Source organism: Anas acuta, unplaced genomic scaffold (assembly GCF_963932015.1).
Source record: "Anas acuta unplaced genomic scaffold, bAnaAcu1.1 SCAFFOLD_233, whole genome shotgun sequence".
Classification (NCBI taxonomy): Eukaryota; Metazoa; Chordata; class Aves; order Anseriformes; family Anatidae; genus Anas; species Anas acuta.
Window position 1 is genome coordinate 47,924 of NW_027076101.1, and position 17,479 is coordinate 65,402.

Genomic DNA, 17,479 nt, shown 5'->3' on the forward strand with positions numbered 1-17,479 from the left:
CGTGATGGGGAAGGGGGGGGGTTACAAAAAAAAAAATAAAAATAAAAAGGGGGTGGATTTCAGCCTAACAGGAAAACCTCTTACACAGGGAACGGGACAAAAAAATTAAAAAAAAAAAAAAAAATCCCCAAAAATTGGGCGTTCTGCCCCAAACCTGGCCGCGGGGTGAGGGCGGCAGCGGGCGCAGGGGGTGAGGAGGGAGCAGGATCCGGCCTCGGGGCCGAAGCTCTCCCAGAGAAGGAAGGGGGGAAATGGTTAAAACGCAGTGTTTTGCCCCATTTTGGGGTGTGGGGAGGGAAAAGGGAGCAGCAGCAGCAAAGCCGCGTGGAGACGGCTCCCGAAGTGCCCGAGGATTTGGCTCCGGGGGCTCCGAGTAGTGTTTTGTTGTTTTTTTTTTTTTAATTTTGCCTATTTTTGCCTTTTTTCCAGCCGTTTGTCAGCACTGAAAAGTGACGAATTTGATCCCCCCTCCAGCTGAGCAAAAAGGCACCAAAATCCCACTTTTTCCCAGGAAAAAAGGCCACCTCCGCCCGCCCGGGCCCTGACGCAAGACCTCCCTTGGGGGAGACTCGGGGTTTTGCTTCGTTTTTTGCCAGTTTTTAAAAAGTTAAAAAAAAAAAAAAAATCAGAAAACAAAAAAAAAATAAAAATAAAACAAAAAAAAAAATAAAACAAAACCAAAAACCCAGCGGCCGCTATTTACACCAACACTTTTCGTTTTAAAGCATGAGAATATAAAATCTGGAGAATTGGGGGGAAAAAAGCCCTTTTGAGGGTTTTTGCGGTCCGTAACGAAGCCGCCCGCGCCTCCCCCTGCTTCTGGTTTTGTGGTTTTTTATTTTTGGGGGGGGGGTCCTGCGAGCGGCGAGGGAAATCCTGGGGGGAAAACGAGGGAAAATCCTGGGGAAACGGCGGCGTTAAAGTGCGAAGAGACCCGGGAGGGGCGGGAGGAGCCTTCCCTGTGCTCTCCCAGTGGTACCATGAGAATCCAGTTTAAAGCCGCCCCCCCCCATACTGGGGGAGGCCGACGGCGGTGGCAGGGGAAGGCTCGGGGCGTCCTCGCCGCGGTCACGGCAGCCAAATTCCGGGTTTCCTTCCCCAAAACGACACCCACCCAGCCTCCCCTTCCAAAATCAGCACCGGTGTTTCTGAAGGAAAAGGAAAAAAAAAAATGAAAAAAAAATGAAAAAAAGCCAAAAAAAAAAACCAAATCCAGACAAAATGGGGTGGGGTCCCCCCCGGCTCCCCTCCGCTAAGTGCTTAATGCCAGAATTCCTGGAAATGGGGAGAAACGGGGGGGTTCCCGGCAAAAAAGGCGACGCCGAGCGCTCTCCAAGGTTTTTGCTGCTCTCTGGTGCCTGCTCACGGCGCAATTTGAGGGAAACGGCCCCAAATTTGGGTCGGTCCCAGGGAGGTCGGCCAAGGGCTGGGTGCTGCTGGGGGGGTCTTGGGGCACGGGACGGGTCCTTGGGCCACCTGGGGGGAGCCTTGGGCCACCTGGAGGGAGCTGTGGGCCACCTCGTGGGAGCCTCGAGGTGTTTTGGGCCACGTTGGGCGAGTTTTGGGTCGCGTTGGATGAGCCTTGGGATGGTTTTGGCCACGCTGGAGGAGCCTGGGGTGCGGTGGAGGAGCCTCGGGCTGGGCTGGGCTACACGGGACGAGCGTTGGGCCACGGTGGATGAACCCTGGGCTGTGCCAGACCACGTCGGATGGGTGCTGGACCACGCTGGGTGGGTGCTGGACCACGCTGGGTGGGTGCTGGACCACGCTGGGTGGGTGCTGGACCACGCTGGGTGGGTGGTGGACCACGTTGGGTGGGTGCTGGACCACGTTGGATGGGTGCTGGACCACGCTGGGTGGGTGGTGGACCACGTTGGGTGGGTGCTGGACCACGTTGATGGGTGCTGGACCACGTTGGATGGGTGCTGGACCACGTCGGATGGGTGCTGGACCACGTCGGATGGGTGCTGGACCACGTCGGATGGGTGCTGGACCACGTCGGGTGGGTGCTGGACCACGTCGGGTGGGTGCTGGACCACGTTGGGTGGGTGCTGGGCCACGCTGGGTGGGTGCTGGACCACGCTGGGTGGGTGCTGGACCACGTTGATGGGTGCTGGACCACGCTGGGTGGGTGCTGGGCCACGTTGGATGGGTGCTGGACCACGCTGGGTGGGTGCTGGACCACGTTGATGGGTGCTGGACCACGCTGGGTGGGTGCTGGACCACGCTGGATGGGTGCTGGACCACGCTGATGGGTGCTGGACCACGTTGATGGGTGCTGGACCACGCTGGGTGGGTGCTGGACCACGCTGGGTGGGTGCTGGACCACGTTGATGGGTGCTGGACCACGCTGGGTGGGTGCTGGACCACATTGGGTGGGTGCTGGACCACACCAGGAGAGCCTCGGGTTGCAGCAGATGCCACCAGCCGAGCCCCAGGCCGTTGATTTGCGCCGTGGCCGCAGCCCCCAGGACGCGAGGGGCTTGGCGGCACCGAGCTCACGTCCGCAGCCGAGCCCAAAGTCAGGGGCTCGGCCCCCAACCCTCTCCTCGCCCCCTGACTGAAACCAAAAGGGGGCAAAAATCCTCCCGGGGCCAGTCCGGGCGCCCCAAGTCTGCGGCGGGGTCAGGAGGGGGCGAGCACAAGCCCAGCGCCCGCCGCCCGTCTCCACGCGGCGCCTGAGACCAGACCGAGAGATTTTTTTTTTCTTTTTTTTTCCTTTTTTTTTTTTTAAGTTTTCTTTTCATCCTCCCCCCCCCACACCCCCTTCTCTCCCTCCATCTCTCTCTCTCTTTTTCTCTCTCTCCCAGGCTCACAGCGAGTGCTGCTCCGCGTGGAGCGGGGCCGGGAGGAGAGGTTGGACGGGCGACTGCGGCGACGGCGGAGGGGTCTGGGGGGGCGAAGGCTGAGCCGTGCCCGGCGCGGCGGGGAGGAAGGGGGCGCCGGCGGGGGCGGCGGCGGATGGAGAGCCGGGGGCGGCACTGGGGGTGTCGAGGATGGGCCGGTTGTAGAAAAAGAAGGGGCACTGCTGGATGAAGAGTTCGATGATTGTCTGGTAGGTGCGGGTGGCCGTCAGGGCGTCCATGGTGCTGAAGTCGGGGCGCATCAGCGTGGGCCAGAAGCAGATGGAGAGGTTCTCGCTCGTCATCAGGTTCACCCGGTGGTTGTGGCTGACCCTGCGGGGGGGGAACGAGGCCGTCGTGGGGATGTTCCCACCGCCAGCCCATCCTGGCACCGCACTGAGCCCCCCCCTCGTGCATCCGGACCCCGGTACGTACTTGTTCAGGTGCCCGATGACGTATTTGAAGACCTCGTAGTTCTCCTTGGGAAACTTCCTCAGCACCTCCTTCAGCGCGTGGAGCTTCTGCTCCCGGTCGTTGATTTCTGTCGGGAGAGAGAGAGGGGACGGATGCAGGGAGGGACAACGGGGAAGGACGCGGAGGTGGCAGCCAGCGGGGGCTGCCCCGGCTCTGCTCGCCCCCCCCCCGAGACCCCTTCGGAATGAGGGGATTTGGCTCAAAAAGCACCAGCAGGCGTTAGAAAGACTCCGGAGTAACGAGCGACGCTAATGAACCACTAATTAGCGCCGTGAGGTACGCTGATAAAGTAATTATTGTGCCAAAAGGCAGTAATTAAAATCAAAACGACGACGCCAGCAGCCACCCCGAAGGCTCCTCGTGGTTTGGGGTTTTCTTTTTGCCAGATTTTCTAAAAATCCTGGGCAGACGGTGCTGGGAACGCGGTGGCAGCGAGGGCACCAGCGCGTTTTGGGGCACAAAATGTTCCTCTGAGGGTTTTTGGGAGGAATTTGGGGTTCTGGAAGGATGAAGAGCGGGGTCCAGCCCCGGTGCTACTCACTGTGGGCCTCCACCAGCTCGATCTGCATGTTGTAGGGGACCAGGGGGTCGGGCAGCTCCGAGAAGAAACTCTTCATGGCCCCGGCCACGGTGTTCACGGTGAAATCCTTCTCGGCCAGGTCCAGGTTGTGATCTGCAAGGAAAGGGGCTGCAGGGTTACACCCCAAAAACGGAGAGGGACCCGAAGCGAGGAGGGGGTTTAGGATGGGCAGCGGGGGCCTGGGGGACGCTGGGTTTATTCTGAGATGGGATTTTGTCATTTTACATCACTTAAAAGCCCTGAACTTCCTCCCCGGAGGAACTGACCTCAGGACAGCTCCAATTCCCACCGGTTTGGTTCATTTAATAAATGATGAACCTCTCCTGATCCCCAGCGGCTGAGCCAAAGGTGCTGAAGGAGAGCACCCAGGGAAAACGATAAAAACGTTATTCTGGGAAGCAAAACCCAGAAAAATGTGGGGTAGGGCCCCTCCTGATGCCCAGCCCTGGTTATTGGAACTTAACCCAGTGCTGCAAACACTGGGGTGAAGACCCATCAGGTTTGTCTGGGCTGTAAAAATCACCTTGGTTTAATACAACTGCGGTCCACGCATGATAAAACGGGTTTTTACGTGTTAAAATGGGTTTTTATGTGTTAAAATGGGTTTTCATCTGTTGGAATGGGTTTTCAACCTTGCTAAAATGGGTTTTCATGTGTTAAAATGGGTTTTCATGTGTTAAAATGGGTTTTCGTTTGTTAAAATGGGGTTTCATCCTTGCTAAAATGGGTTTTCATGTGTTAAAATGGGTTTTAATTTGTTAAAATGGGATTTTATCCTTGTTAAAATGGGTTTTCATCCTAGTTAAAATGGGTTTTTATGTGTTAAAATGGGTTTTCGTTTGTTAAAATGGGGTTTCATCCTTGCTAAAACGGGTTTTTATGTGTTAAAATGGGTTTTCATCCCTCCTAACCACACTCCCCTTGCTGTGGGATCATTGCCCTAAGGACGGAGCCGGGGTTTTTCCAAGCACAGATTTTTGGGTGTCCCCGATTTTGCTGCACAGAGGCAGCCCCAGCCCAGCCAGATCCCTGTTTTAGGGTGCGGGTGTTACCCTGGTCGAACTGCCGCTGCAAGCTCTCCATCTCGGACTTGTTGCCGCTCACGCGATAGATGCCTTCGGTGCTCAGCCCTGGAGAGCAAAAAGAGCCGAAATCAGCGCAAACGGGCAACTTTGGGGAGAAAACAAACTTCCGAGCTAAAATTCTAATTGCTAAAAAGTCGGAGCGGGCGCCCTCCTCGTCGTCGAAAGCAATTTGCCTCCTCGGGGAAGGAAAACGAGGTTCATGGACCAGCCTCGAAGCCCGGGGCTGGACACAAAAGGCTCAGTGTTTGCTCGTGCCGAAAAACCCCAGCAGCAGCTGCCACCGTTTGTCTTGCTGGAATTCCAAAAAAGCTCATCGGCGGCGGCCAAGTGAGCCAAAATCTCCATCTTTCACCCCAAAGGCCGGCCCTGGCAGCCCCCCAGCGCGGGGATTTGGGGCTATCGGCCAGCCCCGGGGTGTGCCGGGGCTCTGATTTTACAGCCAGAGCTGAATTTCCCCCCCCCCGAGGAGGAGGAAAAAAGGCAGAGCAGAGCCCTCCACCCTCGGCTGAGGAATTAGGGAGAAATCAAGGTTTGGAGGGGGACGCTTCGGGTGTGCGTGCCAAAAAGCTTTACCGAAGGCTTGGAACAGCAGAAATTTGGGTGTAAATGGTAAAAAAAATAAGTGGTGCTGGTGGAAAAAGCGTGCCAGCTTGCTCCCCCGTGTCTAGCAGGAACATGGGGAGAGCTGATGTGGAAATTGAGGGCAGAAAAGAGGGTTTTAGTGAACCCCGCTCCCCGAGGCAGCACCTCCACTGCTCCAGGAGCAGATTTTGGGGGTCATAAAGGGGTTTTTTAAAGCGATGTGTGCCTACAAGAGGAAACACCAAGCCCATTCATCTCACTTCTCACCCTGGGGTCACAAAAAAAATGCCCATTTCTGCTCTGCCACGAGTCAGGTGGGAAATACCCCAAAAAAAAAACACACAAAAAAAGGGAGGGTAAAATCTCTCCCCAAAAAAACCCAAAACCCTGAGTTTTAAGGCAGAAGGAAGATTTCCAAGGGCCACCGGCGTGCTGCTGAGTTCCCAGAGCACAAAACTTTTCTCCGAGAGCCCAGGAGGCTCCTACCTGTGGCCTCGATGTACTCGATGCACCTCTCGATGAAGATGGGGATGGGTTTCTCCGGGGTCACCACGCTGCTCAGAGGCACCCCGAAATAGTTGCTTTCCCACATCGCCTTCGTGATGGACGGCCGAGGCTTGGGCTTTGGTTTCTGCAGGAGAGAGAGGAGCGGGGTTAGGGTCAACACCAAAAAAAAACCCTCCCGTTTATTCACGAGCAGCAAATTTGGGCTCAAAAAAGGAGAAATCTGCTGCAGCAGCTCCACGAGGAGAGAGAAAGTGTCCTGCAATTAGTCAGGAGCGCACCTTCAATTAATTACTGCTAATTATCAAGGCAAATCCTTGCTAGGACCTATCCTAGAATTACTGCTACGCGATGAAAACGACGTTTTTTGGAGCGGGTTGCTGTTATTAACCTCATTTTTCCCCCAAAACGGGTGGCAGGAGGGGTAAAAGGGCGCCCGGGGAAAACGAAACCTGCAGGGACCTTTCCAAAATTTGCCATCAGCTTTCAGGGTTAATTAATGCCCAGGTCCAATCGCGGTGATGTTTTGGGGTTTTCTTCCCCACATCAGCTCGGAGCTGCCCCCCCGTGGGAAACCGGGTGTATTTTTGCTGAAAATCTCATTTTTTGGAGTGATGCTCGCCCACACCTATTGCTGCACCTCCAGGGGTTTGTTTTTGGTGGAAAATAAATTTTGTTTTCCTATAAATACGTGTTTTGCCACGGTCTTTTGCTAGAAAAACCCTTTTGGGCATTTGCTGGGAAGGGAATCACCAGAAAAAGGGAGAAATTGGGGAAAAAAATGGGGCTGGAAAGCTGGTTCTACGTGCTGGGGTGGCGTAGGGAATGCATCCTCAGACCGATCCCAAAATGCTGCCGTTGTGACCCAAAAGAAACCCTGGTGCTGTTTGAGCCCGAGCGCAGCAGTACCAGCCACCACGCAGGCTCCAGCCTAGAAAACGGGAAGGATTTCTTAGAAATTTATTAAAAAATGATCATTTTGGGGACTTATTCCTGCAGAGCTGCAGGTGCCAGGGAAGGGCCGTGCCGCGGTGTTTTAGGGCGAAAAAGAAAGGCTGGAATCCGGGGAGAAATCACCACCAGGTGCGCATTTGTGATTAAAAGATCTCTTAGTTTTGTGATTAAAAAAGTCAAAAATCTCCTATTTTGTCAGTTTGTTGGTTTTTTTTTGCACTTTGTCCTGCTGGCGAGCTGCAGATGAAAGCACCCCCGGTGCCACCAAGCCCTGAGGGGTTTGGGTTTCCTGCAGGACGTGGCCGGAGCGAGGGATTTTTATTTTTGGAGGAGCCACAAGGAAATGCCAGCAAACCCCGAGAATTGGTAAAGCAATTTTACCAATTAATTGGTAAATTGGGGAAAACCTTTTTGTCACCAAGCCTTGAGGGCGCCGTGGCCACGGCGTGCGCAGCGGATCCCGCGGCGCGGCGGACCCGAAGGAGAGGGGGGGGAAAGGGAAGAGGAAATCTGCCCGCTGATTAAATTAATTATCAAGTGAGTCATCGAGGGAAGAAGGAAAATTTAAAAAAAAAAAAAACAAAAAAAAACAGGCTGGGGGGAGCTGCTGTCAGCTGCAGCATCCGCTCCCCAGCCCCGCGGAGAGGGACGAAGGCGCTGGAAAGCCCAAGGACCTCAAATATCCGCCTAAATTGGGCTTTCGGGCCAAATTCCGCGGATTTAGGTGCAATTTGGTGTGGGCGAATCTCACACGGGGTATTTGTGGCGAAACGGAAAGGTTTTGGGGAGGTTTGAAGCGCCTTGTTAGGGGTACGGGGCTAAATTCTGCCACCGCCGCTCTCGTTCCTCACAGATTTTGTCTGGTTTAGCCAAAATTCCAGCGTTTGCTGCCAAAAAAAAGCATTTCTGCTCCTGCCCTGTGCAAGCCGACCCTGGGGCTACCAAATCAAAAATCAAGAAATTGGAAATTTTCAGAGTCACCAAAACTGGGAGGGGGGGGGAATAAAACCCGGGGGAATAAAACCCAAATTACTGCTCGGGGGGCATTTGGGGATCCCCAAAGCCGGGCAGGGCAGCGCCTTTGGAAGCCGCTTTGCTTTTTCCTGTTTGGTGACTATTTGAGAGCTGCTCGCCCTCCGTTTCCAATGGAAATTAATAATGCCTTTTAATTTCCTTAATTGCTTTTGCAGCGGGCTCCGCCGGCAGCTCCCGCTGCTCCCTCTGCTGGGTCCAGGCGGCCGAGCACCGTTTTGCTTTTTCGGAAGCTCTGGACTCCCAAAACACCCAAATTTGGGGCATGTTTAGGAGATATTTAGCTCGGTTCCTCCTCCGGCTTCGCCTCTGCCATCGATGCAAATATTTTCTTCGTGGGAACAGGAGTTAAAAAGGGGAGTTTGGGCTGAAAAGCTTCAAATGCGCAAGTTTGAACGGTTGCTGGCAGCCGGGACCCGAAAATGGGCATTTTTCCAGCAAAAAGCCGCCCTCGGGGTCGCTCCTGTCCCCGTGTTTTGGGCTGTGCCTCCTGTTTCCCCCCGAAATTCCCCGTTTTTCTGCAGAGTCATGGAACGCCTGGGTCGGGCTGGGGCTGATAAGGAACCGCGGAGATAAACCTCGTGGTTTTCCACCCCGCTGCCAACAGAGCCCAGAAAGGGCAGCTCCAGCCAACGGTGTCGGGGTCACCTTCACCCAGGGGGCAAGCACCAGGACCAAAATAGCTTAAAAAGCCCCAAAAAACCTCGAAATCCCCTGTAAAAACCATCCACAACCCCTGGTTCCACCCGGGCTGCCCCCAGCGGAGGAGCCCAGCTGGCAGCGCCGGCGGGACGGAGATTTTCGGCTTTCCTGCCGGAAAGCCAAGCAGCACCGGGTTTCCCTCCCCGGGACGGAGAGGTTTTGGGCTGAAAAAGGGAGAAAAAGCTTCAGCTGGAGGGCTTAGGGACAGCAGCAGAATTATGTCACCTCGAGCTGTCACCAAAGGATCCCTGAGCCGGGCAGCCACGCGCCACCGCCAGATCTACCTGCCGTGACCACTTAATTGCTTTTTAAAAATCTCCTATTTTCATTTTTTTTTCTTCTTATTATTTTTTTTAATTTTTATTATCTTTATTTTTTAATTTTTATTATCCGCAGGGGTGCTGCAGGTGCTCGCCCACGCCCTGCCTCGCCCCTCGGGTAACGCCGACCCCACTTTGCGCCCTACGAGGGGGACATGGGCACGTTTTGACACGGCCGAGCGCAGCTCGTTGTAACTTGTCACCTAATTGTCACCCCTCAGAGGGGACACCCGTAACGAGCACGGGGAGAACCCCCTCAGAAGCGACACGGGAGTAACCAAAAACATTAAGGACTGCAGACTTCACTGACTCCAACGATAACGCCTTGGGTTTGGGCTGTGATAATTCAGCCAACTGCTCCCAAATCCAGCTGTTGTGACCCTTAGAGGACAAACAGCATTTATTTATTTATTAATTTTTTAAACGGAACAGGCTCCCCCAGAGACATGGTCACGGCACCAAGCCTGTCGGAGTTTAGGAAGCCTCCAGGCTGTGCTTTTAGTTGTATGCTCCGAATTTTGGGGTAGAGCTGTGCGGTGCCAGGAGCTGTGCTCGGTGATCCGCGCGCGTCCCTTCCACCTCGGGATATTCGAGGGTTTTAGGACTCCCGCACCCCACACCAGCAGCATCTGAGCTCCCTCCCAGTAAAACCAGCAGAAAAAAAAAGCAATTTGTGCCCTCAGCTCGGAGCCTTCCTGAGGTTTCCACCCTTACCTTCGTCGTCCTCCTCAGGCTGCGCAGGATGTTCCTCCGCCGGGGGTCCTCCCCGTCCGCCGACTCGTAGGGGATAACGGCGTTGTCGCCCTTATACCCCTGGGAGCTCTGGTCTTCCTCCTTCTTCCGAATCGGCCCCAGTTCGTCGTCGCTGCCCACGCTGAAGCTGGTCCGGTAGCTGGCAAAGCGGCCGAGCCTCGTGCAGCGCGTCCGATACAGCACGGGCTTGCTGACGGCCGAGACTTTGCGGCCCCGCTCCAGCGAGCTCGTGTCCATCTCGCTGTCCGAGCCGTTGCCGCTGCCGTTGGACTGCGCCTTGTTGATGTTGCGGATGGTGATGATCTTGCCCTGCGTGCTGTCGTGGGGCACGGAGTAGATGTTCTCCTCCTCGTTCCTCGGCTTGACCACGGCGTCCATCGGCTCGGCGTAGTCGGAGGGGTCGAAGCCGTCCGTGGGCAGCCAGCTGCTGGAGGACACCGACTTCCTCTGCCCGTCCCGGTGCCCCTGCTCCAAATACGAGAGGTCCCCCTTGGTGATGTCGAAATGCACGGGGGGCTTTGGTTTCACCGGAGGAGGTACTTTGTTGTTCAGCTTGCTTTCAAAAGTGCTCATGACGGAGATGAAAGACAAGCCGTCGTTCCCCTCCAGCTCCATGGAGAGCTTCGAGTGGTCTTTGGGCAGGGCGGGCACGGCCGTGTCCTCCCTGAAGGGGCTGTAGGTGGGGGGCTCGATGTCCTCCTCCGAGTCCTGCAGGTTGGAGTTGCAGAGCGGCGAGCCCGCCCGCGGCGAGTTGAACACCTCCTCCGTCGTGCTGCACGCCTCGGCCACGTTGTCGTACATGTGGGTGGCCTCGATGATGTTTTTTTTCTCCACCACGTCCTTGAAAAAGGAGTGGAAGATCTCCAGCTTGTGCTGGGGCTGGCTGCAGGGGATGGCGGTGAACTTGCCGTCGATCTCCTGGGCGATCTCCTCGCCCTCGCTCAGCTGCTCCCGGCTCAGCTCGTTGTCCAGGATGTCGACGGCGCCGTCGGTGAGCGCCACGAGCTGCACGGGGATGATGTCCTGCACCTCGCACAGGAAGGCACGGAGCATGGCCAAGGACGCCTTGCGCTTGGCCGCGTAGAAGACGATGTAGCCGTGGACCAGGCGGCTTTTCCTGACGCTGAAGGACGAGTGGTAGGAGAGCAGCGAGAGCTCCAGGCGCCTCCGGTGGGGCCCGACGGCCAGCTCGAGGAGGATGGAGCTGCTGCTGCCGCACGGCGAGGGCCGGTAGCTCTGCGACTGCAGGATGGGCGCCAGGAGGTCGTCGGCGTCGAAGGGGTCGCCGCACATCAGGCACATGACGATGCGCAGGTCCACGTCCGCCAGCTCCTTGATGCTGGAGGTGGAGCTGACCAGGTTGAGGTTGCGCTTGGAGTCCAGCAGCCCCTTCAGGACCTGGCTGATCTGCTTCTCGTTGATGTTGCGGCCGTAGGCGATGCCGGCCGAGGCGGGGTCGAGGAAGACGCACTGCAGCTTGCTGGCGATCTGCTGGCCCTGCTGGACCAGGCTGTGCAGGGTCTCGCCGCTCGTGTCCCCCCTCTTGTTGACCAGCATCAGGGTGAGGGGCAGGTGGGCCAAGTGGTTCTCCCTCCGGCCGATGGTGGACTCCCGGCTCTTCTCGATGCTCTCCACGACGTAGGAGAGCGACTCCTTGGAGTTGTAGAGGCAGAGGCAGCCGTGGGGCTGGAAGGTGGGCGTCTGGAAGGCGTTGACGGGCAGCCGCACGTTGCCCTCGATCGGCCGCAGGGACAGCTCGTACATCTTGCCCTCGATCACGTACTTGTCGTCGTTGGTGCACAGCGCCCGGATCTCGTTGGCCAGCTCCCGCGCCAGCCCGTCCTTGCCCAGGATCACCAGGTTGATCCTGTCGATGTTGGCGTCCGACAGCAAGTTCTTCTGGTTGCGCTCCGAGGGCCTGATGAAGCAGGAGCTGACCAGCTGCTCGATCTTGGAGTCGATGCAATCCGGGCAGCTCGGGCACGTCTCCTTCGTCGGGTGGTAGACGAAATGGATGTGCTTGAGGATCAGGGCGTCCCGCTCGGCCTGCAGCTTCTGCAAGGCTTTGAAGCGCTGCTCCTCTCCCAGCACCTCCTGGATGACGCCCATCTTCTCCTTGCTGGGCTTGGCGTCGAGCTCCAGCTCGTAGAAGAGCTCCGAGTACTCCAGGAGCAGCTCCTGGAACTCCTCCTTGGCCTTCTCGATGATCTGTTTTTGGTGCTTGCTGTAGATGTCCATGTAGATGGACTCCTCCAGCCACATGTAGAAATCCTCGTTCATGATGAAGCTGCGGGCTTCCTCCCAGGGCTTCCCAGGCGTGATGAAAGGGGAGGTCTCCAGGTTTTCTTTGAAAGCCCTCCTCATCTCCGCCCTTTTCCTCTCGTTCCTCAGCTTCTCCAAGTGAGCCTCGTAGAGCTGCTCGGCGGGCTGGGTCTCCATCAGGTCGAAAGGGATGCGCTCGTTCTCCATGTTGTCGATGTGGCTCGTGGCGTCCCAGGGGGTCTCCTCCAGGACCACGAACCACTTGAGGAAATCCGGCTTCGCCTCCAGGAGCTTCTGCACCTTCACGCAGCTCAGGTGATCGATCTCGTCCAGGTCGGGGACGAGGGCATCGAAGGCCTGAGGGAGCTTGGCGAGATAGATCTTCCTCCTGCGCTCGATGTGCTCCTGCTTGAGGCGGTGGACGTGCTGCAGGAAGAGCTTCTTGGCTTTCTGCGTCCCCTCCAGGTAGACGTACTCCTGGTACTCCGCCGAGGACTGCATCTTGCGGCTGACGTTGGACCACGTCTCGTTGTGGTTCTTGACGATGCGGCTCACCAGCCACTCGTACTTGTCCTTGGCGGCGGCGATCTGCTGGCTCTGCTGCTTCAAAGCCTCGAAGTAGGGGATGATTTTCGTCTTCCCCCGGCTCTTGTCGACGAGCTGCACCAAGGTGTTGAAGGCCAGGTCGATGTTGACGTTGGAGCGGGCCGACGTCTCCACCACCTGCAGGTTCTTTTTGCTTAAGGCAAAAGTGTGTGCATCCCGAATGTACCGCTCCACGCCCTCGTCGCACTTCGTCAGGACCACCACGATGGGCTTTTTCGTTTTGGCCAGCTGATTGTAAAGGTTGGAAACGAATTTCAGCTGATCGTCAAAGTTCCTGTTCATACCCCTGCTAACGTCAATGCAGAGAAGGAAGCCATCGACCAGCAGCTTTCCGTCCGGCATCTGTTTTTGTTCAAAGTCCTGCTCCAGCCCGAGCTGATCAGTGCAAAAGTACATGAGCTTTTCAGCCGACGCCAGCTTGGTCGCCGCAGCCCTCTTGATGTAGGGCTGCAGGGCTGTGCTGCGGTGCGGCTGAAAGGTCTGGTCGTCGATGAACTCCGTCTGCTCCACCACGTGCATTTTACACTCGGCGCAGTCCTCCAGGGAGCGCACCACCTCCCCCCAGTAGAGGAAGTGGTCGTTATTGACCACCCTTCCCCCAAAGTCACTGGTGCTGAGGACCGAGGTGTGGTCCAGGTGAAATTCGTCGGCGCTGGGCCGGACGAAGCGGTTGCACAGGCAGGATTTCCCGATGCCGCACTGCCCCTTCTCCTTCTCCGTCCCCGACAACCCCACCACGCTAATGTTATAGGTGGGAATGCGAACATCTTGCTTTCTTGCCATCATCATCGTCCGCACATCCTGTCCCAGCCCACCGCTTCCGAGAGGATTTAGGGTTCGCGGCTGCGGCGCTCGACGGGGGCAGCTCTCAGGCCAGGCGGGGCGCCGGGGCGAGGAAATCCCCCGTGCCCATACCGCGCGCGCCGGCAGCGGCTCAGTGCTCGCCCATCCCCGGCGTCGGGCGGCCGACGTTCACCCCTAGGAGAAAAGAGAGACGAGTCAGCTCCGAGCGTTCCTCCCCCGTGCCCCGTTCCTTCCCCCGCCACCCCGTTCTTGGGATTTAAGCCCCAAAAATTAAGGGAAAGCAGCGAAACGAGAGGCTTGGCTTTGCTCTTCGACGGCGAGCAAGCGGCTGGCTATCCGATCCCACTTCCACCGGCGGGATTACCTCTCTCACCCGCGGCGTGGTCTAATAGGATCAGAGGGGTTTAGAAAGGAAGAGGCAGAAGGAGAAGGATCCGGATAAAACCCTACGGAGGAGCCCCGGGCGTGCTTGGAGCCGCAGCGGCGGCGTCTTCCTCGGAGGAAGGAGCGCTCCCAACCGGCGCCCTCGATCCCAATTGGCACCCTGGATCCAAATTAGCGCCCTGGATCCCAATTAGCGCCCTGGATCCCAATTAGCGCCCTCAAAACGCGGCAATTGGCCCTCGTTTGTTTTACAATATGAGAGCAGAAAAGGGTTTCGCAGCTCCGGGAAAAGGCGAATTAACTCCGCATGCAGATGACACCCTGCCGGGGAGCCGGGGCTCTCCTGCGCCCGCTGGGGTGGCCGGACCAGGCAGTTCTTCCAGTTCCCTTCTCCTCGGGCTTGGTTGCACAACACGCAGAAGCTGCTGCGAACCCGAAACGCCGCTGCACGCTCCCAAAAAACCTACCCCGACGCCCGAGCCCTTCACCGAACCCCTCGGTGAGCTCGTCCCCGGCTCGCGCGGTTCCGGAGGCTGCGAGGAGGGGGGAAAAGGGGAGGAATCGGGGCAAAACGCGGGGATTTGGGGGGGTTTAGGATCCTGCCCTCGGTGCTGCCACCCTTTCCGGCTCCCCCCCGAGCACGATGCTTCCTGCAGGAGCACCACTCACCCGCAGCGCGTGGCGCTCCTCGGGGCGAGCCTGCGGCGGGCAAAAGGGCGGAACAACCGCAGCACCGGTGCAATGTAAACTATGCTGCCGAGCAGCTGTCAAACCCTTAATTATTTTTGAATAATTACTCATCGCTGAATTTTAAGGAATGCAGCTACTCCCTGGGAGGCTGGCCGGGGCTCGTGCGGCCTCCCCGCAGCTCCTGGGGGGAGCACCCCGATTTGCCTCGACCCTCGCCGTTTTGCCCCGTTTGGGGACAGGGCACGGGGAATTGGGTGCGAGGGGGGGGTGCCCGGCCCCACGGCGCCGTTTTGGGGTGCTGCTGCTCCCCTCCATCCTCTCCGGGGCACAGGAGCCCCCCCCCCGTGCTCCGCAGGGTCACAAAGCGCCGAGTTTTGTGGAGAAACCGAGGCAATTTTGGGGTTTTGGAGGGGTGAGGGAATCACGGCGGTCTCTGCGGCTGCGAGGTGCGGAAGCGGTCGGGCTGTGGGCACCCGAGGGTGAACCGAAAGCTGCAGAAAGATTTTGCCAAAAGGAAACCACAGCGGTGACAAAGGCGGCGGCGGTCCCCTTTCACTTCCCCCCCCCAAAAAAAAAAGCAGAACGGGGCGAGGAGCAGCTCGGGGAACCTTTCGTCCTTCCCCGTGTGCGCCCAGGGGTTTCCGAGCGGCGCCGTTCATCCGTGGGGAGCTGCCGGACAGCCCCGAGCTGGAAGTTCTCAGATTTAACAATTAATCTGGGATTTGCCCCAAAATGAAAGGCCTTCCTGGATGGGAAGGTTCAGCAGAGGGACGACAAAACCTAGAGGAGGCGGGTTTGAAATTTAGGATCGTTCCTCGAGGCGCGCTGTCCAACCCGACACCCATCGGGGCGTAATCCTGCCGAAAGGGGTCACAAAACTCTCTTAAAACCCACAAAATCCTTTAAAAACGACCCCGAGAAGGCAGCTGACGCAGGGCCCGCCCCGTTTCCCACGTTCACCCAGGGCCCAGCGTGGGTTTCCCTCTCTCTCTCCTCGCTTTTCTCACCGTGCCACGGGCGCAGCGGGTGCCCGAAATGGGTCAGGGGCATCTTTGGGCAGAGCCATTTCGGGGCCGAAACGCTTTAATCTGCTGCAAGCAGATGGGCTGCTTGAAGGCGGGGGGGGGGGCGCAAAAGCACCCCCCCTCCCTGACCTGCTGCCCTCCTGATGCCTTTTTTTTTATATTTTTTTTTTGCAAAAAAGCCACAAACGGTGAAGCTGAGGATCGCTTCCAGGAGGGATCCGGTGGGTTCCACGCTCCAAATCCCCGAAACGCAGAGAGGGAGGGTCCCCGGCTGTGTGTCCCCCCCCTGCCCCCCCCCCCCAGATGTCACCGTGTCACCGTGCCATTGAGCTCCTGGTGTGGGCAGGGCTCGGTTGCAAAAGCGTTTCCACGAACGGGCTCAGGGAGCAAAAGGCAAGAGCAGCTCGGGCAGCTCGCCGGGCACCTCCTCCAGCGTCGCCGCCTTCGTCCCGCTCGGTTTCCCTCACCAAAACGCCCCCCCCCCGCCGGGCAGACGCCCAAAATCGGGCACCGTCGGGGCTCCTCGCCCCCCGAAATCGTGCCGATCGGACGCAGAAAATGGGGAGAAAAATAATAATCATCATCATTATCATCATCATAAATCACGGCGGGTTGGGTTGGGTGAGGGCAGGAAGCGGCGCTCGCCCTCCCCCTGCCGATCGGCTCCAAAGTGGTTTTGGGGAGAAAAACGGGGGATTGAGGTTCGGGGAGCGGGGTCGCCGTTGGGTTTTCACCCGCGGCGGGGAAGCAGACGGACGGATCGCCCCAGAGGAAGGACAGGGGGACAGCTCGCCCCTAAAACCCCCCAGCCTTGGGTCCAGAAGCCCCACAAGGGGGCTCGGCCACCCCCCCGGCCCCCCTACCCCATCCTTACGGCGTCCTGGGGTCCCCGCCGGGCGCTGCTCCCTCCTCCTGTCCCCCCCCCCAGGCGTCAGGAGCTCGCTTTCGTTTTCTGCCCTAAAAGCCTGAGTCAGGAGTTACTCATTTACGCTGGAATACCCTCCCCGCACAGCAGCCCGGGCGGAGAGGTGACGCGGGAGGACGAGGAAGGAGGAAAAATAAAAAAAAATCAGCACAGTTCACGGGTCCCCACCGAGGTTTTTTGGGGGTGGTTTTTTTCCAAAGGCTGGCAGCAGAGGAAAAAGGAAAGAAAAAGGAAAAAACAGGGAAAAAAAAGGAAAAAAAAGGGAAAAAAAAGGGAAAAAAAAAGGGAAAAAAAAAGGGAAAAAAAAAGGGAAAAAAAAAGGGAAAAAAAAAGGGAAAAAAAGGGAAAAAAAAGGGAAAAAAAAGGGAAAAAAAAGGGAAAAAAAAAGGAAAAAAAGGAAAAGGAAAAAAAGGAAAAAAGAAAAAAAAGGAAAAAAAAGGAAAAGGAAAAAAAAGGAAAAAAAGGGAAAAAAGGAAAAAAAAGGAAAAAAAAGGAAAAAAAAGGAAAAAAAAAGGAAAAGGAAAAAAAATGAAAAAAAGGAAAAAAAAGAAAAAAAAGGAAAAAAAAAGGAAAAGGAAAAAAAATGAAAAGGAAAAAAAGGAAAAAAAAAGGAAAAAAGGAAAAAAAAGGAAAAAAAAGGGGAAAAAAAGGAAAAAAAGGAAAAAAAAGGAAAAAAAAAAGGAAAAAAAAGGAAAAAAAAGGAAAAAAAAGGAAAAAAAAGGAAAAAAAAGAGGAAAAAAAAGGGAAAAAAGGAAAAAGGGAAAAAAAGGGAAAATTAAAGGTGTTTTCCAGCCTCAAACACCTGAAAGCTGAAGGCTTCCCTCGCCTCGCCCGCTGTGGGAGAAGCTCCGGGCATCCCGAATTTGGGGTTTTGGTGCTGCTTTTTGGTTGTTTTTCTACACGAGCTCCGAAATTTTGTGGTTTTGGGTCATGAACGGGCACCTGGCCCCGAGC

The 17,479-nt window shown here is 56.5% G+C and overlaps 1 protein-coding gene across 2 annotated transcripts; it reads right to left on the reverse strand.

The window, feature by feature from the left end:
• Nucleotides 1-618: 618 nt before the first annotated feature.
• ARHGAP35 (Rho GTPase activating protein 35) lies at nucleotides 619-16,620 on the reverse strand. Of its 2 annotated transcripts, none has more exons than XM_068668452.1 (8): nucleotides 16,475-16,620; nucleotides 9,791-13,675; nucleotides 6,051-6,195; nucleotides 4,950-5,027; nucleotides 3,859-3,990; nucleotides 3,279-3,384; nucleotides 2,394-3,176; nucleotides 619-1,988 (listed from the first exon to the last, which is right to left on the reverse strand). In XM_068668452.1, exons 2-7 carry the CDS (start codon nucleotides 13,484-13,486, stop codon nucleotides 2,813-2,815), a joined length of 4,521 nt encoding a protein of 1,506 aa, XP_068524553.1. In that variant the 5' UTR covers nucleotides 13,487-13,675; nucleotides 16,475-16,620; the 3' UTR covers nucleotides 619-1,988; nucleotides 2,394-2,812. The 2 variants fall into 2 exon arrangements, with proteins under 2 accessions (XP_068524553.1, XP_068524552.1); XM_068668451.1 differs by having other exon boundaries at nucleotides 619-1,726; nucleotides 2,248-3,176.
• Nucleotides 16,621-17,479: the final 859 nt, after the last annotated feature.